The 24,067-nt window shown below is 40.3% G+C and overlaps 1 protein-coding gene across 3 annotated transcripts in view; it reads right to left on the minus strand.

Annotated features, from left to right (window-relative positions):
• Window positions 1-1,704: 1,704 nt before the first annotated feature.
• PRKCZ (protein kinase C zeta) overlaps window positions 1,705-24,067 on the minus strand; it is a 96,425-nt gene continuing 74,062 nt past the window's right edge. For all 3 annotated transcript variants that reach the window (XM_082230111.1, XM_082230112.1, XM_082230113.1), the window contains 11 exons: window positions 23,557-23,609; window positions 19,206-19,394; window positions 17,504-17,601; window positions 13,029-13,115; window positions 11,963-12,098; window positions 10,595-10,682; window positions 9,664-9,783; window positions 8,226-8,305; window positions 5,786-5,875; window positions 5,007-5,122; window positions 1,705-2,398 (listed from right to left, as the gene is read on the minus strand). In XM_082230111.1, the coding sequence (XP_082086237.1) occupies window positions 2,311-2,398; window positions 5,007-5,122; window positions 5,786-5,875; window positions 8,226-8,305; window positions 9,664-9,783; window positions 10,595-10,682; window positions 11,963-12,098; window positions 13,029-13,115; window positions 17,504-17,601; window positions 19,206-19,394; window positions 23,557-23,609 (1,145 nt within the window). In that variant the 3' untranslated portion in view covers window positions 1,705-2,310. The remainder of the gene's footprint in view (window positions 2,399-5,006; window positions 5,123-5,785; window positions 5,876-8,225; window positions 8,306-9,663; window positions 9,784-10,594; window positions 10,683-11,962; window positions 12,099-13,028; window positions 13,116-17,503; window positions 17,602-19,205; window positions 19,395-23,556; window positions 23,610-24,067) is intronic.

Below are 24,067 nucleotides of genomic sequence, written 5' to 3' on the forward strand. Positions count from 1 at the left end.
CTTTATATAAAAAATTTCCCCTTCATCATGAACAGAACATTAGTCATACACTTGCACACAAGCAACTGACTTGTAACCAGCAACTTATTTGGCAACACAGCAACATTGTAAATTGCCTTCAATTGTAAATAAATCAAGGATTTGTTTTTGTCTTGAGCAAGTGTGTGTACTCGCTCTACTCTAATGTTCTGATATCACTGAAGTTCAGGGCAAAGAACCCTTCATGTTTTGCCTAGCCCCCTTAGCCCCAGAACCAGACAGCATCCGTAGGTCACATCACCATGCAAAACCAGCTGCTCAGTTGTAAATCCAAGATACAGAGACACAAAACATTCAGGGAACACTGAGAATCCAAGATACAGAGACACAGACCAGTCAGGGTTCACCAAGGAGAAGAAGAAGAAAAATGGCATTCAAATCTTTTGCATGATTCAATTAAAAAGAAATCAAGACTCTCTCTTAGCTAGGTGACTTGGTTATCTAAACCCCAAGCATTTGAGGAAAGTACATCTAACTGAATTACTTAGTGCTGGTTAGAACATATGTTGCTTAATACAAAAAAGATAGTTCAGAGAGCAACTTTCAACAACTCTGGATGGGACTAATAAAGTTGAATTATCACAGATGTGCGTTAATTCAGTGGTCAGGGTAAGGGACATATAAAATATAGTCTTAACTGATGGTTCTTTGAAATATTTTTCAATACCATGATTTGGCAGTCTTATCCTAGCACCTCATGGACTTGAATGCAACTGAGATGTCATGTTCAGCACCTAATGTAATGCTGTACCCTGAGAAACCTATACAATAAAAGTAATGTGAAAACGGTTGCAAGTTGTCTTGCATTTTATACCGAATTGGGTGAGATATCATGGCACACAGGGTTTCTCTCCTTCCTGAAGAATTTTCTTCCCCAGAACTGCAAGCTACTCAATGGAGTTACAACGAAAATCTACTAAAAAAAAAAAAGAAATATGGTGTCTTGTTATCTCCCATAGAGACCAATAATTCTGAATGGTTTTAGATAGCAACGTGCCCTTGTTTGTCCTCAAACGAATGGACACGTTTTTATTCCCAAAGCTGACAGACAATTAACCTGATGCAACATCCTCCATTTTCAAAAGAGGAAATATGGACATATTTTATATTATAGTCATACAATATTTATACATCTGTTCATTTTCTCCATCACTATATTACTGCTTTGAGTGTTGTGTTTACCAAACATCCTCCTGTAGAGCTTAGTGACAAGATGCTGAACATTTCAAAGCAGATAGTTTTAAATAGGAGGTGTGCTTTATCAGAAAAAATGCAATATGTTGATGGATATCCTATAATTTATTTCTTTAAAACTTTAAGGCTATGATCTATTACACTTCCATTGTTCCTTTTGAATATTGCATTGATAAAAATATTATTCAAAAATCTAGTATACAACACAAGACATTGTAGGCACTGCTCAAGTATTTTCAGAAATCCACCATGTGCAAATTTAAATTTTCTAATGAGATTTTGGTAAATTTTGTTTTCTCCCACATTAAATATAATCTAGATATTTCAATTGATAAATTCTAATTTGGAATTGTTATTGCTGAGATCCAAGTCCCGTCTAAAAGTTCTATGAAGATATAAGTTAATGTTAGATAGCAGCTGTTAGTTGTTATGTTCCATGTGTAAAATACTACTTTTTTCTTTAACCAGAACTTACCAGGGTTTATCAAGTGTACCAAATACGGAATATTTTTATGCAGTTTATCCATTTAGGCACTTAATACTGTACCCAAACTTGTTTTAATTGCTAATAAAACACAACTCCTTTTATTCCACATTATATATATATATATGTAATACATATATATATAAAACAGACATTTAAGATAGGTACCACTTGTGAAAAAAGGCATCTAAAGTAAGCTTCAACACCACTAACAATTTTATTCTTCAGGATGTTACACTGTTCTAGTAGCTCATTGCATGAAAATGTCCATCAGAAGCGTGCAGCTTTGAAAGTGGTTTGGAATCTCTCTTCCAAGGATGCAAACAACTATTGATCCTTGATGAAGCAGGCACGAAATGCAGATTTCTTTGTGAAGCCAGCTCTGTCAGTGCCCCAAACTTCTTTTTTCCAAAAAAAATAGAGGAAGACACCTACCAAAATCATGTTTTTTTGATTTTTCAGCAGCAATTATCATCATTGGTCTCCACTCAAAACCTTACAGTTTACCCCAGCCTTGCATGCATATACTGTTGTTAAGGATTAAATGTCAAAGTTCATTCACATTATTTGTCCTTTGTGTCGATGCCATTCTCTCATACTGTTTCCTCAGTTTGCAGCAACAATGGATTAATATATTCAAATCCTTCGAACTCCGACTGGTCTATTCTTTTTATTACATCTCTGAAAATGGAGCACACACACGTACACAATTATCTCTTGTTTGCAACCATTTTGGTGTTTTGCAAGACACACAATTCTACCTCTGAATGGTCATCAGTGCAGCCATATAGAAGGGATCTGCACTTGTGCAGAGGTATTACAGAAGTCTCTAGAACTTCTGTAGCAGGGAGAACTGGTGCTTATCCTTCCTAGAAAAGGACATACCATAAAACTGTAGAGTTGGAAGGGACCCCGAGGGTCATCTAATCCAACCCCCTGCAATGCATAAAGCAATAGGATAAGCACCATCCCACTCACTTTCTTCTAACCTAGGGGTGGGCTCATCCTTGGCCCTCCAGATACAGTATTGCTGGACTAAAGCTCCCACCATCCCTGACTATTGGCTATACTGTCAGCCAGCTGAGTCAGTCAGTTCAATTTATTGTGTTTAGCGAGCAGCCACGACTACAAACACAAAAATATTAATAACAAGGATACTGCTAATAATAGTGGTTTACATTTCTAGTTCCCGACCTTAACAGGATAAATGATTTCCCATTCCCCGTTTAGTTTTATTAAACGAATTTGTAAAGCCTTGGCAAGAAATTTGAATGTTCTAAAAGGATATATACCTCTACATCAGACAACAAGAAACAGGTCTTTGCAAGAGACGTCCTTCCCTTCTGCAATCTTAACAATGGGCATTGGCCATACAGTGGTGCCTCACAAGACGAAAATAATCCGTTCTGCGAGTCTCTTCGTCTAGCGGTTTTTTCGTCTTGCGAAGCAACCCTATTAGCGGATTAGCGCTATTAGCAGTTTAGCGGATTAGCGGCTATTAAAGGCTTAGCGGCTTAGCGGCTAAAAGGCTATTAGCGGCTTAGAAAAGGGGGGGGAAGCGGGGAAAAATCGGAACACTGGCAAGACGTTTTCGTCTTGCGAAGCAAGCCCATAGGGAAATTCGTCTTGCGAAGCAGCTCAAAAACGGAAAACCCTTTCGTCTAGCGGGTTTTCCGTCTTGCGAGGCATTCGTCTTGTGGGGCACCACTGTACTGGGGCTGACAGGAGTTGGGAGGTCAACATCTGAAGCGGCACAGGTTTGCCACTCCGATTCTAACCACTGCCAGATGAAAGAGGTATTAGCAATGGAGGAAGGTTGCGTAACTGCATAGATGACGTCTTACATTCGGCTCTGGAATCTGCCTCCTCCTTTGCAAAGTACAGTGGTACCTTGGGTTACATACGCTTCAGGTTGCATACGCTTCAGGTTACAGACTCTGCTAACCCAGAAATAGTACCTCGGGTTAAGAACTTTGCTTCAGGATGAGAACAGAAATCGTGCTCTGGCGACGCGGCGGCAGCAGGAGGCCCCATTAGCTAAAGTGGTGCTTCAGGTTAAGAACAGTTTCAGGTTAAGAACGGACCTCCGGAACGAATTACAGTGGTACCTCAGGTTAAGTACTTAATTCGTTCCAGAGGTCTGTACTTAACCTGAAACTGAAGCACCACTTTAGCTAATGAACAGTTCATTGCAAGAGCATGCAACTCTAGAAAGCAAATGGCAGAAGTTGCTGACCCAGATCAAAACACCATTTCCAAATCTGCTGCCAAAGCCTTTGATTTCAGTTTTGAGGCACCAAACAGAGCGTATGGGGAGCTTCCATTCACAAAAGTGGCTGTACTTGAGGATTGGCTACTACTCTACAGACACACAGCTGCCCAAGTTGTAACTTTCTGCTAAACATTTACAGACCAATAGCAGTAACCTGGGACTTGAGGCTAAAGGAAAGGAAAATAACAGAAGAAACAAATCTAACTAAAAGACTGCAGTGAGCACTTCAGTGTGGAGTGTTTTACAAAGCTACTGTGATAGTTAGAAGAGTGAGTGGAAAGGCACACATGCTACACCTTTCACTATGAGCACCTCCCCTTGCAAGGACGGAGGTGTGAGCATCAGTTTACTGACTAAATCTGCAAATGTGCCAAGTTGTTCTGTGCAGATACAAATCTCATCAGTGTGGAGATACCTCAGACTGGAATCTCAACAGCTTGAAGTGCATGCCTTTGTGACAAAGGAAAACTGCCTGCTTTGTTTTCTAGCTGCAGCTCCTCATGTGACATCAGATGTTCCTCTAGGGGCTCTCAAGGGGTTGCAGCAGGAGGGAGGAAAAACCCTAATACACTTACAATCCTTTGGATCCTGATCCCTAGCAAAAAATAATCATATAAGGGCAGCCTAAAGACATAGAAACGTACATTTTTCATTCCCAATGTTAGAAAAGCAGGGAACATGAAGTGATGCAAGATGTGGAAATTATATGCTACCTTTCTGCATAGTTAACATTTGCTTAATTTTTTTTTTTTTAATGGAAGTGTATATGGCTGCCAAAACAGAAGTCTCTTTCCCTTGGCCCCATGCCCTGTTGTCTCTCCTACACTATCACCTTGGTTTCTTAGTTTTTGACTACCTGTAAATGCAACAAAAGCTTTCTATCACTCTTTTATTTTGATGAGGAGCATAACCAGGTTTAGTAGCTATTCAGTCCGCACAAAATCAGATCTGATAACGTCTAAAGACCTGCATAATATACATTTCTTATAAAGCATGCTTAACAACATTAGAACATACTCATCATCTGGAGTTAGCTGCACAGGTTCGCTGGTGAACTGGGTATCAAAGTTATCCAGACCATAATCGTCTGTGATCTGAGGCTGAAATGGAGGGGTTGCCTGCTTCTTTTCCAGCTGAAATGCGGAGAAAGAGACAGAAACTTAAGAACCCTTTGGGTTTGTTCTTTTTCATAATGCACATCTCTGGTCCTCTTCATTGTGGGGAAGCTAGGAAAACAGGCCAGGTTTGCTGCAGGCCTATATGGAAGCTATGTCCTGGGAAAGACATCTGCTGGATGTGGTGAAGTCTGTGTGCTTCTCTGCTCTAAATTGGTTCCCATTACAAACCATCTCTCACCCAAATGCTGCTTCTGCTGTATTTGAAGTGTACCTGATGAAGTGGACTCAAGCCAATGAAGGCTTGTACCGTAATAAATTTGTACTACCCACCTGGAATTAATTTTTGCTAAGATATTCCAACAGCTAACATAACGTTTGGTATCCTAGAGCCTAGAGTCCATCTGTTTATATCAAGTTAAGTTTAACTATTCCATACCTTTTATTTAAATTTCCTAAGCAGTTTAACAGTAGAATGGGGTAGCTGTCAGAACATTACAAACCGCTCCTTCTAAAGTTTGTAAGACATTTTCGTCTGCACCCTGCCTTGAGTCTTGTAGATTTTTGTTTGTATTTTCTTGTAGATTTTTGACAGAATACTTGCTAAGTGTGATATTGGCTTGCATCAATACTTTAAACTAAGAACCAGCACAATGGGTTACATATGAAATTGAACTTTACCAGATCCCAGTCTATGCTGCGAAAGAATGTATGAGACTTGATATCAGAAAATCCAGTTTGTGGTTGGCAGCCAAGCCTCTCTTTGGGATCCTAGAGGAAAGAACAAAATTAATTTTGTCCATGATATAAACAACAGCTACAAGTACAAGAAGCACAATTATGTAGAGCCAAACTACAACTGCTGTGAAATATAATTAGCATTAAAAAAAATCACAACTAACAACCACTAGAGCAGGTGTAGAAAATGTTTGGCCCTCCAGATGTTGCTGAACTACAATTCCCATTATCTCTGGCCATTGGTCATGCCTGCAGGGGCTTATGGGAGTTGTAGTTCATTAACATCTGGAGGGCCACAGGTTCCCCACATCTGCACTAGAGGGCCCACTCAGCATTAGGGCCATAGTGAAAGGAGTTTATTCCCCCAACACAGACAGGCTGCAGTTCTTATGAAATTCACCCCTCCAAAGCTGCTATTTGTATTGGGAGAGAAGCTCTTTTGGTACCATTTATGATTAAGAAAACTTTGGTCTTATTTTATCACCTACTCTTTTCAAAGAAAACTGCTAGAATTACCTAAGTAAATGTATCTTTTTCATTAAATTAGCTATGGGTACAACCCTAATCATGCTTAGAAAGTCCCACTGAATTTATTGAGAACTGCTTGTGGATCAGCAGGCTTAGGGTCACACACCGTATCTAACTGCCTACTGAATCGCATGCTTACTGATAAGGACTTATAAGACCTGCTCAGTAATTTTAGACATTATATTTTACTACTCTCATTTTATTTAGGATTCTACTTTGTGAAATTTGGAGAAAATCACATCCATTCGCACAATGCCCATAATTGTGACACTAAAAACAGCTTCCTGTTAAAAAACAACATTTAAAATGCTCAAAACAATTATAATTATGAGAGGGAAAGACACACTGGTCACTTACCATGAATGAACCTTCTAGGTTGGCGTAGGGATACAGCTACGTGATGGGTTGTATTCTATGATTTGCTTAAGGCAAGGGCATGTGACTAGCTGAACTGTTGGATGGAGATAGATAGATATAGATAGATGATAGATAGATAGATAGATCTACTTCCAGTTCTGTCCATAGCCAAGCTACAAAAGGCCAGACCCTGTGAGAGAGCGCAGACTGAACAAGAAAATCCCAAAATTACTCCAGAAGGAAAACAATGGAGAACATGACTGGCCACCTCCTGTCCAGTGGGAGGGAAGCTCCAATTCTTTACAAGTGTAAAAAACAGACCAAACTAAAGAGTTAAAAGGGCGATGTAAGAAGAGCAGAGACAGCCATCTGAATAAAAATCTGGGGATCAGAAGTCGTTTGCAAGACTTGGATTGGCTGATGTTTCTGGTCTTGAAGCAAGAAAATGGCTTGTGCCTTGAGAACTGGATTCTGGTCCAGACCGGTTTGTTGGATCTGTAATCCCTGGAGCGATAGGAAAGTCTTTGAGGATGAATGGAGGAAAAAGGCTTTTAAAATTGACAAAAAGGTCTATTAGTTCTTCTATGCCAAAAAAAGTTTGCCTTGAAGTGGAAACAAAGGCCAGCTTATTGCTTGTTCTTCTAGTCTTCGCACTGGCAGAAAAATAATGGCCAATGAGTAGCACCATGTCAAGAGAGGCACCAGTAATAAATCTGTGAGATTAATACAATTTTGATAAAGCTCTGTGGCTCCGTTCATTCATGGATAGTTGTACTCAGAAGGTGGTGCTGGGAGAATTCTGTTTGATGCCTTGGCCATTGGCCTCCAAGGTCCCTCAAGGTTCTGTTCTGTTCCCCATGCTATTTAATATTTACATGAAGACACTTGCACAGAGTGTTGGGGTTTGGTGTCACCAGGTCTCTGCGGTGGCCAGGAGTGCATTTGCACAGCTAAAACTAGTCCACCAGCTGCGCCCATTCCTTGAGGTGTCTTATTTGGCCACAGTTACATGCCGTTTGTATTACTGTAACACATGCTACATGGGGCTGCCTTTGAAAAGTGGCTCAGAAACTCCCAGTGAGAAAGAAGAAGAAAAGGCCAGTACAAGGAATGCTGCTTCTTTTTTTATGGAGCTGAACAAACAGGGAAAAGGGGCTGAAGAAAAGGAAGCAGTGAAATACAGGAAAAGATGGAAGATGAAGTTCACAGGAACCTGAGCACAAAGCTGAAAAGGAGGGAGAGGATGACAACATCTGCTTCAGGCAAGAGCTGAACTGAAGGAGAAGACTAAGGAAAAGAGAGACCTCCAACAGTTCAGTTAGTCACATGCCTTGCCTTAAGCAAACTATTGAACACAATCCATCACGTAGATATATTCCATGCCAACCAGAGAAGAATGGCTGTTCCGGGGCTAATAGAGGAAGCAGAGAGAAATCAGTCAAATAAGAGGTTTTGAACAAACAAGAACAGAACAAAAGATCAGGTGTGCAGAATTTACCTTATTTAAAAATCCTTTCAGGACATGGGATGCCTTCACAGAAAGGAATCTTGGAATTCGGATTGGTTTTTCAAGGATAACTGTTAAAAGGAGATTTTTTAATTAAAAAGAGAGAGCTTTTATTCTCTGACACAGTACCACAATTCTTGTTAAACAGTCCAGGAATGAGCAGATTATTCAACAATAAGAGGAAAGCTTGCCTCTAACAGGAAAGCAGAAATTGGAGTGAAGCAAATAGAAGATTACAGTAAGTGGGCATGGTTTTGAAAGTTTGTGATTCTGTTTTGTGAAATTTAGAGACAAAGTATATTCGTTAACACAAATATTGACCCAGTGTGCAGCAGCTGTGAAAAAGGTGAATTCCATGTCAAGGATCATTAGGGATTGAAAATAAAACTGCCAGTTTCATAATGCTGTTATACAAAACATGGTACAACCACACCTGTGTACAGTTCTGGTTGGCACACCTCAGAAATAATATTGTAAAGACTGAAAAGGTTCAGGAAAGGACAACTAAAACAATTAAGAGGCTGAAACCACTTCCCTATGAAGATATGTTGCAACATTTGGGGCTTTCTGGTTTTCTAAAAAAAGTTAAGGGTGGGCATGATCAAGGTGTATAACTTCATGCATGGTATGGAGAAAGTGGATTAAAATAAGATATTCTCCCTCTCCTCTACATGTACCAGAGGATTATGCGATGGGACAGAATATTGTTTCACCTCTTGTGGGGCTTTCTAGAAGGCAATAAATGGTACAAGTCTTTTGCCTCTTCAGTTTGTGGAGGTGTGGATGGGGATTTGCAAGTAGTCAATACCATTTCCCAAGTTCTCTGTATGACAGAAGCCTGGATTGTTTAAGTTCCAGCAAAGACTTTGCAGATGTGGTACCATTTATGCCTTCTGCAAATCCAGACAGACAGTTCTCCTCCTTTAACAACCTTTGTAATTGCCAGAGAACTTGGGGAAGGGGTGTCCTCTATTGGTGAGGGGATTTGGGGAGCACTTTAAGAGAAGATCAAAGTCTAAACAGATGTTCCATACAAATGGGACAACAGTAGATAAACCCCTCTAATTAGTAAGTACACAGAATTATTAAATTGTCTTGACTGGCAAATCCCACTAGCTTATACAGGCCACTTATAAAACTGAAAGTGCTATTTCATGCCCAAGAATGCCCAAGAACAGGCTTCCTCAACCTCGGCCCTCCAGATGCTTTGAGACTACAATTCCCATCATCCCTGACCACTGCTCCTGCTAGCTAAGGATCATGTGAGTTGTAGGCCAAAAACATCTGGAGGGCCAAGGTTGAGGAAGCCTGCCCAAGAAGCAACCATGGTTCAGGTAGTTGGTGACGTACAATATCCTGGAGAGCCACTGACTTTTAGCATGTGATATAAATCCAAGAAATACATACATACAAAATTAAACAGCAATACCTTGGAAGAGGTAATCTTCAGTGTTCATATCTGGATTGTCTGTAATAATATCAAAGGGAGATCTTCCTGCCATCATTTCAAACATTAGGACACCAAGTGCCCACCAATCCACACTGAACCCTGTAAAAATATTTGAGATGCATACGTTCAAGCAGCACATACATTCAAGCATCATTTCATATCCTTGTTTGTACTCATTTCTGTTGTGTGATTTAGAAATCACTGAGCACTTTGTGCCCTCTGTGAAAATAAAGCCAAACACAAACAGCAAAAAAGTGAATATTGTCTTTGTTATTTATACTTACATTCCTCACTAAATATATATTATGTGTTGTATCCAAAGTTAGTCCTACTCAGAGCACTGAAATTAATGGATTTAAGTTAGTCATGTACATTACCTTCTATGGGTTTACTCTGAGTATGATTAAAACTGGATACAACGCTACATTAATATATTGTATTAAAATCATAAAATAAAATCACAAAACTAACGAAGTGCAAAATTTACAGCAGCACAGAACAGCAATGCGGCAGGAAGGAAAACATCACTCGACCTTTAGCTGTTCTGTGCTGCTGTAAATTTTGCTCTTTGTTAGCTTACATGCCATTACATCTTAAACCACAGAGGATGACGGCAAACTTCTTCTTTTTTAAACTTCATTTGAGTTTTGCTACCTGGTCTCCAGGCACAGAGTACTGAGCCAGTCTTACAATTCTTCTGAACAATGCACATTTTAAAAAGAACTCAACAATTTCCTTCATACAAAAAAGTAAGTAACATACAAACCCTGCTATTACCCTGGCATCTAGTTATTAGGGAAAATACATACACATAAATAAATAAATAAGCAGCACATCAATAGCTTCTTGAAATTAGAACTTTAATGACTTGCAGCAATTAAATCATTATACACACTGCATAACAACTCACCGTACTCTTCTCCTCGTAGAATCTCTGGTGCAATGTAATTTGGTGTTCCACAGAAAGTGCTTGTAGTGTCACCAGGGCCCAATCCTTCCTGCAGAAATAAAACACAACAGTTTATGTACGAAAGAAACATGACCTTCCGAAATCTCCATTTAGTCAGGAGCAGGAGATGCCACACTCTCAGGACTCCGCCACAAAACCTGAAAAATTCAGCATTTCGCAAATTATATATTTTACATGACTGTTTATTTGTATGTATTTTAAAACTTTATACAGTGGTACCTCGGGTTAAGAACTTAATTCATTCCGGAGGTCCGTTCTTAACCTGAAACTGTTCTTAACCTGAGGTCCCACTTTAGCTAATGGGGCCTCCCACTGCCGCTGCGCCGCCGCTGCACGATTTCTGTTCTCATCCTGAAGCAAAGTTCTTAACCCGAGGTACTATTTCTGGTTAGTGGAGTCTGTAACCTGAAGCGTCTGTAACTTGAAGCGTCTGTAAGGTACCACTGTATATGGATATTTTATTATTGGCCTATACTTGTAGTGCCTAATAAAGGTTTGGCAAAGTAAGTAAAAGCATTTCACACATACCACTTAATGCAACTGAAGCTTGAAAAAACTATTTATATAGCATTGTTATTTAAGCACTAGCCTGGTAGCAATAGGTGAGTGCACAGAATTCCATGCAGGTGAATGGCAGTTCCACACAGCCATCACAACTAGTAGCCATTGGTAGACATCTCCTCTAATCCCTTTTAAAGTCTTCTAAACTAGAAGTTTTAATTTTCCCCTATTGCATTATGTACTATGTAATGTACTACTATTTTCTAACTATCCACAATATTCTGCTAATCAGTCTCAATAGATGATCCTGAGTTCTAGTATTATGTGTCTGAGAAACTTCTCCATTTTATCTACACCATGCACAGTTCTTGTTTACCTTTAGTATTTTCGGCTATTTTTTCTTTTGCCTTCCATTCTCATGCTAAGGGATGGGAGAACATCTACACAGTGGCTTCCTGATGCGCTATGGAGGCAGCCTAAATAGAGTAAATTGAGGGAGGGTGTGTTGCTTGATAGAGGTACAGCAGGAAATAATAAGGCATACCTCATGCTTCTAAGGGGCTGTGGGAAAGGCTGGGACTGGCCTATGTATGCACCCTTCCCAGAAGTGGAACTACACTGCAGCTAGAAGGAAGTACAAAGACACAGGGAAAGTCTTCTGCAAAGACCAGTAATGTGCCTGATAGTTACTTCAATGTAAAAAAAGTGCGAGAACATTTCTCAAATTCCTCCCAGTATAATCAATTCTGCTTTTTAAAAAAGCACACTATGATGAAAAAAGCCCAAAGGCTTGAAGAGTAAACTTACCTTGCACATACCGTAGTCTGTTAACTTGATATGACCCTCTGCATCCAGGAGAACATTGTCTAATTTTAAATCTCTGTAGATTATGCCTCTCTCATGTAGGAAGTTGAGAGCAATACAGATTTCAGCAGCATAGAACCTTAAATGAAACAGTAACTTTTAAGAGCAGTGATAATAAAATGCATTTTTTTTAAAAATACACTCCCCAGTCCGAATGTGAGGAGCATCTACACTAATCTTGTTTTGATTCAGAAGCTCACATGCTATGTGTTTAAACCAGTATCTCACTTTAAATCAAACCCCAAACAGGATGCCATGCTCTTTTGATAACTCTTATATCAGTGGTGGCTGTCATCCATTGAGAATTATTGGGTGGTAGAAGGTGAGCCAGAGCAGTAGGTGAAGCCAGAGCCAGTGACATGCTGGCATCCGTCTGTCTCAGGAGACAATGGAAGAGTGCCCCTTCGGGGGTGAAGTCAAATCACTGGAGTTACAGTGCCTGCTGTGGCTATAGAGACCAATACAGGAAAGACATATTTTGTTGCAGCTGGGCAGATGAAGGCGTCTGGTTGTGCTGATAAAGGTGTGCCCTGCCCAAACTAATTCTAGTTTTGTCCCCATCCTCCTTCAGCCTGCTGAGCTCTTCCAGGACAAAAGGCAAGCAGGCTGGGGCTGACTGAGGGCAGAATGAGCTTGGTGGGGCAGTGCCTCATTTGTCCTAATGGACCAGCCTCCACAGCAAAATTGGTTCCATATGTGCTTGTGGCACCAACCTTGCCACATTTAGATAGAATAAAGGTCAATGTAACAAACAGGCAACAAGAGAGCATAAGAAATCTCACAGAAGTTCTCACAGAAGTTCAGGTAAGAGGAGCCAAGGGATTGCACCCAGACTCTAGAATTGGGAGATCAACGTTTTGCCTGCCAAGTAAAACTCTTTAAGGCAACCCATACATTGCCAAAAGCATTAACTATACACTTACAACTTCAGTGGAACTAAGCTGATTTAAACAAGTTGTTGGCATCTGCAAAAAGAGAACAATGCATTTTTAGCTGCCACTTAAAATACCTTGCATGTTCTTCAGGGAGTTTTCTTTGCCGTTGCATATGAAACATGAGGTCGCCCCCATTCACGTACTCTATAACAAGAAACAACCTGAAAGTATAACATGCAAGTTCTGATTATCTGGCTTGAGGAAATTGCCCACACAAGCCAATCAGCATTAAGCAGTCATGTAACATTCTAATTCCAGAAGACAATTATCGGTTCACCAACCCTCTTATTTCACTTTTGTGGAACACACTCCAACAGTATGCTGTTAGTCTATTTAGTGTCTTACTATTGAAAAACATTGTCTCCTGTTTAAGACATATTATGGCATAAAAAGGAATACACTCATTTTATTTTGGGTCACATCAAGACTTCAGCTTGTAATGTTGATGGCAAATGAGCTGTCCCTTACACTCATTTATGATCAATAAATCCAGACCTGGGGACAGGATACTGTTTTTAAGTCCAGAAAGTATGGAAGATAGGAAAACTGATAAAAGGCAGGTAGGATGGTTTGATCTTGATGAGAGAGCATATCCTCCTGGGCTTTCATTATTGTGCCAAGACTTTGGAGTTTAAGAATCTTTCCACTGATTTTGCTATTTTACTTCGGTTGTTTTGTAAGCTTTTATTGGTATTTCTGCATTGTCAGAAATATGTATCTGTTAGCCACCTTGAGATCCCTTTAGGAGGAAGGGCAGGATATACGTTTACAGAAGTAAATAAACAAACAAACGAATGAATGAATGAATGAATGAATGATGGCCTCTCCTCACAGAAGGGTGGGCTGTACTTGTTCTCGTGTAAAATCTCCTTGCTGTCTTTTGTAATCAGTGTACAAGTAGAAATGGGACAAATCCCAAAACCATCCACTCCAAAATGCTTCATTTTCATGGACACATAAACACACTGACTTCAGAACTGTGACATTCAGACTTTCACATCTGGAGAGGCAGGTGGTCAACTTTCTTTTATTTTAAGTTGGGTATGGTGTCCTCAATTGAGGGTTTTTTGGGCAGGTGCTGTTGATGGAATTTAAGCCACAGGACATTGCAATTATTTTATCCTGCTCAATTTTTGGAGCACTGAAAGTCAGAATTCAGTGCTCAGACAACCAGATCCCCCTCTCAGCCTTGCTGATGTGGTGCAAAGGAAAGCAGAGGAATACATTTGGAACTAGCTTGGCTGCAGGAGTTGTCAGAAGGAGACATATAAGGCACCATCCAACCATCTTAGCGACTCCACTCCAGATTTGTGTAGGCCAATAAATAGTGAGATGCATCTGTAATGTGTGAACACCTCCAGCTGTGAATTATATTTTTGTTATGCCCTGTACATCCAATTTGAACACAATCTCTGTCTAGACAGCCACACAGAACTTCCACATATTCTCAAGACAATACCCTATCAAGTACTTCTACAACCATGGCAACCTATGAAAGCTTTTAAAATATTGCTGTAAGTATGCTATGCGGTTCAGCAAAATGGCCCTTCACCTTTCAGCTTTAGTATCATTTGATTACTGAAGGTGATTGATTAGGGGTCTATGATAGCTGGGATCTGTATCAAACTTGGGCAGGGAGGGACAGGAACTGAAACAGCTCTGCGGTTTAATTATGGCCAAAGGCTACATTTTACAGCTAGCTGGCAAGAAGCACATCCTTGCAGTTCTTCAAGGCTGCCTTTTAACAGCCAGCTTCAAGCAGGTGAGTTCTTGGGTGACTGATCTTTGAAGACTAGCCCATTTGGTTGCCTGCCTGCTCTCCTCTGCTCACATTATTTATTTGTAAACAGGCATAACAAAGAACACCATCAATACCTTATGATCACAAGGAAACTATTCTACAATGAGACCAGGGCATCAATAGAAGTGCCAGGCATACGAACTAGAAAATCCCCCAAAATGTCCAAGAATATCTCAGATTCCCTAAAGCAGGCATGTCCAAAGTTCGTTTCGGGGGCCTAATCCAGCCCACCGGTTGGTTTAATCCAGCCCCTGTGGCAGTTTATTTCCTGGGGTAAAATCCTAAAAAAACCTCAACAACTTCAATCCTAAAAAAACACAACTGAACAATTTCAACCCTAAGAAAAGGTCAACAACTTTGGTTGGCCCTTTGGTCAGCCCTCACGGCCCTTCACTTCATCAAATCTGGCCCTCTTTGAAAAAAGTTTGGACACCACTGCAAAGTCTTATGGGATGAGTCTCAACCCCTGAACCTGACAATAAGTTTTGTGTGACTATTAAAAGCTGAAGTGGTAAAAAACCTGAAGTAGTATTTCAGCTCATGCAGACAAGAAAAAATCCATTAGTACTTTGACGGCAGCTAAGAGTTTATTAAGTGTGTTCCCAAAAGAACCCAAAACTGTTTTTCAAGCTGTGCTACGCATAAAGATGCCATCCAATGAAAGGACAGAAGGCACTATTAATAAATAAAAACTCCACACAAATGCCAAGGCGCATTCTAGAAGAGGATTAATTAAGAAGGGCCTTTTAATCGTCCAAATTTATATCCTGTTCAAAAGCATGTTAAATATGTACACTGCATCTTAAAATCTTCATTTGGGGTCAACAGAGGAATCATGTAGCTAGTTTTTACCACACCATGATCTTCTGTTAGTTCTTACCTTTCTAAGGGCATATCTACACCATATGTTTAAAGTACATCCAACACACATTTAAAGCAAATGAATTCTCCCCAGTATAATACTAGGAACTGCAGTTTTGTTAAGGATGTCGGGACTTGTAGTTCTGTGAAGGGGAAAGAAGAGTTCCCAGGATACTTTGCGGAGAGTCGTGTTCTTTAAATGTGCATTGGATATGCTTTTAAATGTATGGTGTGGATCTGCCCTAAGACTACAAATGATCTTGAAGCCTAGAACTCAGTGTGATTTCAGGAGAGCAGTTTTGCTGGCATGCACTGAGCCTGACTGACTCTTTGAACTCCCAGCTTTTAGTGCCTCTCTGTGCATCCCCCCATCTACCGCTCCCTGCCCAGTAAATTCTTCTGTGACTGATGCATGCCTGCTCTATCTTCTTTTGGATTCACTCTGATGACAACCCTTGCGCTCTCGCTCTCTCTTTTTGGACAGATCACAATGAGGATAGGTAGATGACAGTATCCTGCACTATCTTCTGACAGATATATTATTGCGCTTTCTCTCAGTCATACACAAACACACTTTCCAGCCTCCACTACTACTCACACACACCATTTCCCTCCAAATGTAGAAGCATCATTAAAATGAAGTAGCATTGTTCATTTTTGAGTGAGGAATTTGCATTTTATTTCTCATGTTGATTTTTCGCTGGGATTTGTAAACCGTTTAAGAGACTTCTGTTGACATATAAAGCAGTGTTTACTATACTGTACTGCTGTTAATGGCCCACTACACCTCATGTTTTTTATTTTATAAAATTCCCTCCCTTCTGGAAGAAAAAAAGTTTGGATTTGATATCCTGCTTTATCACTACCCGAAGGAATCTTAAAGTGGCTAACAATCTCATTTCCCTTCCTCCCCCACAACAAACACTCTGTGAGGTGAGTGAGGCTGAGAGACTTCAGAGAAGTGTGACTATCCAAAGGTCACCCAGCAGCTGCATGTGGAGGAGAGGGGAAGCGAATCCGGTTCACCAGATTACGAGTCCACCGCTCTTAACCACTACACCACACTTTAATAGCTTATCTTGTAATTTGCCTTTTATTTCACTTTTTTCCATTTCTGTTCTTCCATCCTGGTATCTTAACAAGGACACTCTACTTCCTATGCCAAAGTGTCTAATGTTATGCATGCTTTGCTCATGTGTGTTTAATAAAGCATGCTAGTGTCTAAGTCAGCTCTGTTAAACCAACAGAACCCTGCTTTCTGGTGCAATGGACCAGGACAAAGAGCAATGAGGATTGCCTAGCACTAGAATAATTCTTGAAAAGACTTATTGCTTTCCCCAATTACATCATGTCATTTGTGTTTTTATGTTGAATAGTGCCATGTGATCTTTGGATGAAGGGTGGTATATAAATTTAATAATAACAACAAACACAGAAAAGTACATTTCAGACATGTTAGAGAGATGTAAACTTTGAGCAAGAATGGTAACAAGGGCCAGAGAGAATTAATCAATGGCAGCAAGCCATTCACTCTCCTGGAGTCAAGAAGACTACAGTCATACCTCATGTTGCATCCGCTTCAGGTTACATCTTTTCAAGTTGCGTCCTGCGGCAACCTGGAAGTACCGGAACGGTTACTTCCGGGTTTCACCGTTCACGCATGCGCAGACGCAGCGCTTCTGGATGCAAATGCTTCAAGTTGCGGACGTGCCTCCAGGATGGATTACATCCACAACACGAGGTTCCACTGTACAGCATATAAGTCTCACTTCAGTTCACTCTGGTAGCAAAGCTCTAGCACAGATATGCAGAGATTGCCGTGTCCATCAAGGTTCTTGAAAGTAGTTATCTTAAATTTTGTAAAAAGATAAGGATTTGCTCACTTACCGACTTGTTGTTTGAAAGCAGGAATGCAAGCCAACTAAAAACGGATTACTGGATGCCTGTTCAAACACATGTTTTTCTGTCTGCACCCAATCAATATCCTGAAACAGAGTAATTAGATCATTACAATGGCAGCTATACAACAGGCTGTGGACAACACCAAGAAGTTCAGTCAAACACATTTATAGTCTTCTTGCATATATTTATATCACTACTAAAGCATTTGCTTTAAACTGATGTCCTGACCCATTCAACATTTTCCTGCCTGTATGTGCAAAATATAAAAGTTCCAGAAGCACTAAAAATCAGAAAATTAAGGTTCGGGTGAGTGTGTGAGAAAGAAAAAACACATTCTCTCCCATCCTCACACACCTTACCCTTGAATGAATCATTCTATAAAATTGTTAACTCTGGTTAAAATGAACTTGGGGATGCTCCCTTTCATATAACTTTGACCAAATCCTGATTCAAGTTATCTGTGTTTTTTAAAAATAAACTTCTTGGTTGTGAGTCCTGGAAGACCTGCTCCCTGCATCGCAGGCCCTTTTCTACCTGGCCTTGATTGACTCCAGCTGCAGAAGCTGAGGCTGTTGAACAGACTCTTGGACTCGGGTATGGGGGGGGGGGTTGCTATTATCATTTTTTTTGTAGCAGCTATTGATATGAATGTTTTGTATTTTTATTTTTGATATTATTTATGTGGAAACTGTTCAATGCATTGTGTACTTTCTGATGTTTATTTATTGCTAATGACTACGTTTGCTTTGTTTGTAATTATATGGTATTTTGCATATTGTAAGTTGCCTCGAGCATGGTTTTGGCTATGGAAAGGTTTTGCTTTTTTGCTGACATCTATCTTTCTTGGGAAGCAAGATGGCATACAAATAAAATTATGTACATATGTACGTATTTGCAAACCTAAAAATCTAGTAATTTTCTGTGCAGCTGGGGTTATCTCCATTTCTCATCTGTGGGAAAAACTGTGCATTTAAATCACAGGTGGGGAACCTCTGGCCTGTGGGCCGGTCTCAGCCTGCCACGGGGTATAACTTGGCCAGCAGGGCCATTTCCCCCAAACCAAGTCCACCTGTCAATCAGATGACATCACTGGGAAACATCAGCTGGTGGACAGGGTTCAATAGCCTGAGTCCTGTTTCATGCTGGAGAAGCAGACCCCTGCAGAGAGGAGGATTGAATCTTGTGCTCATGAGTTGGTGAGTGGTGAGTTCACTCCTGCTTCTTACCGCTTTGCCAGCATATTCCCTAGAAGCTCAGGAGTATACAAGGGATTACCAGTAGCCTTTCGTAATTGGCTGAGCCTAGGTCTGCTCACCTTCAGAGCCAATAAAGGGCCAAATGACATGTGATGCAATACCCTCTCTGACAACATCAATTGTATATTGTAAACTGCCCTGTGATCCTTCGATGAAAAGCAGTAAATACATTTAAGAAATTGCCACATGCAAATTCTGTGGAAGAAGGGTTTTGGTTTTTTAAGGGTGATATCATAATAGGTCTCCCATAGATTTTGTCCCAAAGTCATCTTGCCTACTGTGTCTAACCAAAATGGCAACAATTGTTAAGTGTTCATCGGCTAAGGAGGGCTGAAATTTATGATCAAATCAACCATACATTTTCCCCTTATAATTAATTCTCTTCGCTATGCTTCTGTGATTTCATGTAATGTGCTGAATTAAGCTCTTACCTCATCATCGTGGACTAATTCTTTCTTCACTACTTTCATCGCATAAATTTGATCATTTTTTTTTAACCGCACTAATAGAACTTTGGCATAGCTTCCTCGTCCAATAACTCTGATTAGATCAAAGTCCTGTAGACCAAGCCCCTGAGAGATTTTAATTCCATCCATTCCATCAATAACTGGCTTGAGCTCCTATAAGGAGAGGCAAGCAGGTAAGACACCACATAACCTTTTGAACAAACAAACATTGGCAGCTTAACATACCATAAAAATTGCTTAATACTGCTCCTGCTCAATCATACTTAAATAAATAAAAATATCCTTTCATTTTCAACACTTGTCTTAGGTGAGTGTGAATCATTCTTCTCCAGTATCAGCTTGCTCACAGAGGTCTCATCAGCAGCACTGTTGCTTGTATTTAAAGTGAGTAGCACTTTGTACTGCTATGTGCACAAGACCTGTGCTTCAAAAGAACATTTTAGCGCTTTAGTCAGGAAGCAGGCATTGCCTCCTCCATTCCCCAAAAGGGAAATCCCAGTGAAGGCAGGGGGTGTGCACATTCCTTCTCAGTGACTGCAACTTCCCCGGTGCACAGGACAACACACACAATGGAAAGGAGGGCAATGTTGTGTGATTGCAGAGGTGACCACTTGAAGAACATCACTGACAGATAAGTAACCTACCAGTCTTCTTCGTGACCTTTTTGCAGTCTCCTATGTATGATAGATTAGTGAGCTGACATACCTGGGAAGAAAGTGTTGCACCCTTGGGAGGTTCTAGACAACAGTATTTCAGAAACATAGGTGGTGTGGACTACATTGAAGCTTTGCACAGCTCCTCTACTGACAAACCTACGATAAAGGCTAGAAATGGCCATTCCCCTGGTAGAATGACCTTTCAGCTTCTAGAGGCATTGGTTGGTAAAAGTAGGGTTGAATTATTGGGAGAAAGATTGAAACTCAGCAGTCCTGTTCGGTTTTGATTGTATATTCTTGGAACTTATATGTTGCTCTTCAGGGTAATGCCCTCCCAAGGTAGCTTACAAAATATAATTAGTTTCATACAAATAAGGGATAATTTAGTTTCATATACATGGCAGCAACTCTTAGATGGAGCTGTATCAACGAACAATCGAAGGATTCCTAGGTGCAGTTGCTTTTTCCTCTGATGGCTATATGATACAAAAAGCATGTGGTGGAGATAGAAGACTAGGCTGCCTGGAAGAACTGTTCAGCAATTAGATCATATAACTCCAGTAATGTACCAGTACCATTGTTTACCTGTTTTTCCCTGTGCTAAACAGCCTAGGACTGGTTTACCTCTAAGACCACTTCTCTGATATGAACATTCCCAAACTCTAAACATAACCCTCAAAGATCCATCACCAAAGGACTCATTCTTAGAAGGGATGGTGCCTTTTCAGTGGTGGTGCCCAAACTCTGGAATGCCCTCCCTGAGAAGATCTATCAGACTTCCTTCTAGCTCAGGCATATTCAAACTCTGCCCTCCAGATGTTTTGAGTCTACAATTCCCATCATTCCTGACCACTGGTCCTGTTAACTAGGGATGATGGGAGTTGTAGTCCCAAAACATCTGGAGGGCCGAGTTTGCCTATGCCTGTTCTAGTTTTTAAGGCTTTTTGAAAAACTCCTGTTCTAGCTAGCCTGTTCTAGCTTTTAAGGCTTTTTGAAAAACTCCTGTTTAAAACAAGCTGTTTAGTGCTCTGTTTTGGCATAAATGTTGCTGTTAATTTGATTTGATTTCAAACTGCCCTTCGCCAAAGTGGTTTAAAGTATGTGCAATTAAATAAATAAAACTAAGGAAATATAAAAACCTAGGTAAAAGGCTAAAGGTAATAGACCTCTGGATGGTTAAGTCCAGTCAAAGGTGACTGGACCTTTGACCCCAGTCAAATGGGGTGTGGCGCTCATCTCACTTCAGGCTGAGGGAGCCGGCGTTTGTCCACAGACAGCTTTCTGGGTCATGTGGCCAGCATTACTAAACCGCTTCTGCCGCAACTGAATATCGTGACAGAAGCCAGAGCATACGGAAACACCATTTACCTTTCCACCGCAGCGGTACCTATTTATCTACTTGCACTGGTATGCTTTCGAACTTTTAGGTTGGCAGAAGCTGGGACAGAGCAACAGGAGCTCACCCCATCACACAGATTCGAATCACCAACCTTCCAATCGGCAAGCCCAAGAGGCTTAGTGATTTAGACCACAGCACCACCCACATCCCATAAAAACCTAAGGAACCATTAAGATGCTAAAATAATCAGTCTAACAATTTAAGCACAAAACCACAGCAAAAATTCTAATCACAAATACAGCATTATACTTTCCCAAAGGCCTGATTAAAAAGATGCATCTTCATGCTGAACCTAAAAATTCAATAAGATGGAGAAAGACTTTATAGTCGTAATGAGATTTTTATGGTGCTTTTGATGTCATTCTTAGCTTTGTTCATTGCTTTGTGCATAATAATACAATAATAATACAACTGCTCTGAAACTGACCAGATCAAATAAACAACTGAGAATATGCCCTAATCTGACCTCAGTCCGAAAGAAAATAGTTGTCCTCAAAAAAAGATTCCCCCCCCCCAGCAAGAGACTTATGAAAGGTGCCTCTTCCGATTATTTTAGAGTAATTTTTATTGGAAGCAATGTGGGGTTATTTCCCAAACCAAATGCAATGCAGATCTTTAAAATAGTTAAACTATATGTACAATGTTTAACATTTTAACAGTCTATTTTGGTTTGACCTTTTGGTACTCTGCTTTTAGCCAGATCAAGGATCTGAACTAGGGAAAGCATTTATATAAGGAGTCTTGATCTAGGATTGACTGCTATTAACAGGAGATTGAACAGAGCTTAAAGATTCCTCTGAATAAGACTAGCGACACAACACATCTCCAGGACGTGCTTTTTAGAATGACTTGTTAGGGCAGTGGGGATGATCAAAATGTAAGAATATTATGGTAGGGGAACCGCATGTCCAGTTATGTGTATATCTAACACAACAATTACTCATTTTTCTTAGACAATTGTTAAGCAAATCAATCAATTATTCTGTTTAACTTGTATTTCAGCTTGGGGTTTTAGAAACGATTGCTTTAGGCAGAGAATATATGGGCAGAAAGTAGGACAGTCTAGTCAACTGCAGAAGCCACTCATGTGTACATTACTAGCACTGGCAGCCAATCTAGTGAAGAAAGAAGACGAAGCATTTCAAATGATGTTCTGTTTATTAAAAAATTGTCTGGCATCTTTGTTCTTTAAAAGTGATTGTTCTGAAAGCACTTTAAGGCTATTTAATGTGTTTCTGGATTTATCAAGCAGCTAGTTAGAGGTTGGGGGAGAATGGTCCTAGATTGTTGAGATAACCTCTATAAAAAGGGGAGGGTAAGTTTTTTTAGATGTTTAAGCATATATATTTTGACAATTCTCATCTCATAACACATCAACTTATAGAATTTCTGTAACTCCAAAACATCTGAAGGGTTGTCACATGGAAATGGAGCAAGCTTGTTTTCTGCTGCTCCAGAACCAAGATTCAAATTAGAAGAAGATTCCAACTAAACATTAGGAAGAACTTTCTGATGTTAAGTGCTATTTGACAGTAGGACTACTTCAGGTGGCGAACTATCCTTCACCAGAGGTTTTTAAGCAGAGGTTAAATGGCCATCTGTCAGGGACTCCTTAAGTGTGATTTCGGCATTGCAAGGGGTTGGACTAGATGACCCTTGCACCCCCTTCCTACTCTACAGTCCTATGATTCTATTGTTGTTGGCATCTATCTGTCTCAAGAGACAACAGAGCGTGCCTCCGGGGGTGAAGTCAAAGTCTTTGCAGGGGAAGCCCTATGATTCTATGAACATTAACTATCTGTATAGTGATTCTTGGGAGGGATGAAAGGAGAACCAAACCATGCACTGGCATTCAAGCCCATACAAGGGCACTCAATTTGCATCTCACTCAGTATTTTAACTCCCGAAGACCCAACATTTTCCCAGGAACAGTTCTTTCCCATGGATAGCTATTAGAAAACAGGAACCATAAGTTACAGGAGGTAAATGGGACCAGGCAGATTGCATTGATTTCACCACTGCAGGGGAGGGGGTTGCAGTTAGGTGTCATCTGCAGGTGAATGGGAGATTGTAACCCTAGAAAGGAAGACTGCTAGAGATGGTGCTAATACAGGAGATGCAACAGGTCTATCTAATGAACCTGCTAGGACCAAAATTAAAGGTTATTTAATTGTTGAAAAAGTATGACAGAAATAAGGAAATGTGCATGCTTAATAGACTGAAGAAAAACCCAACAGTTAAATCTTTTAATAAAACCTACCTCAGAATCATCTTTAATATTGTCATGCTTTCGGGCTGAAGGAATATAAGGTACTGCAAGAGAAAATGACAAAGCAGAATAAAAGCAATCAATACTACTACACAGACTGGCTGCTGATCTGCAGTTCAAGCAGAGGACTTGCAGTTGCTGGGCATTGAACACAGGAACTTATGTATGTTCTACTACTGTGTGTGCTCTACTACCAGATATCCTCCCACCAGATGTCAAAGAGAACAACAACTACCAGACTTTTAGAAGACATCTGAAGGCAGCCCTGTTTAGGGAAGCTTTTAATGTTTGATGTATTACAGTATTTTAATATATTTTTTGGAAGCCGCCCAGAGTGCTGGGGAAGCCCAGCCAGATGGGCGGGGTATAAATAATAAATTATTATTATTATTATATTACTAAACTATGGGCTTCTCATGGTAAAGCCATTCCATAGTCTTGGACCAAACATAGTTGTTCTCACTTTGCAGCAGGGTGCACCTGGGAGATCCAAACTACCAAT

This window comes from Podarcis vaucheri (genome assembly GCF_965113315.1).
Source record: "Podarcis vaucheri genome assembly, chromosome: 7".
Lineage (NCBI taxonomy): Eukaryota > Metazoa > Chordata > Lepidosauria > Squamata > Lacertidae > Podarcis > Podarcis vaucheri.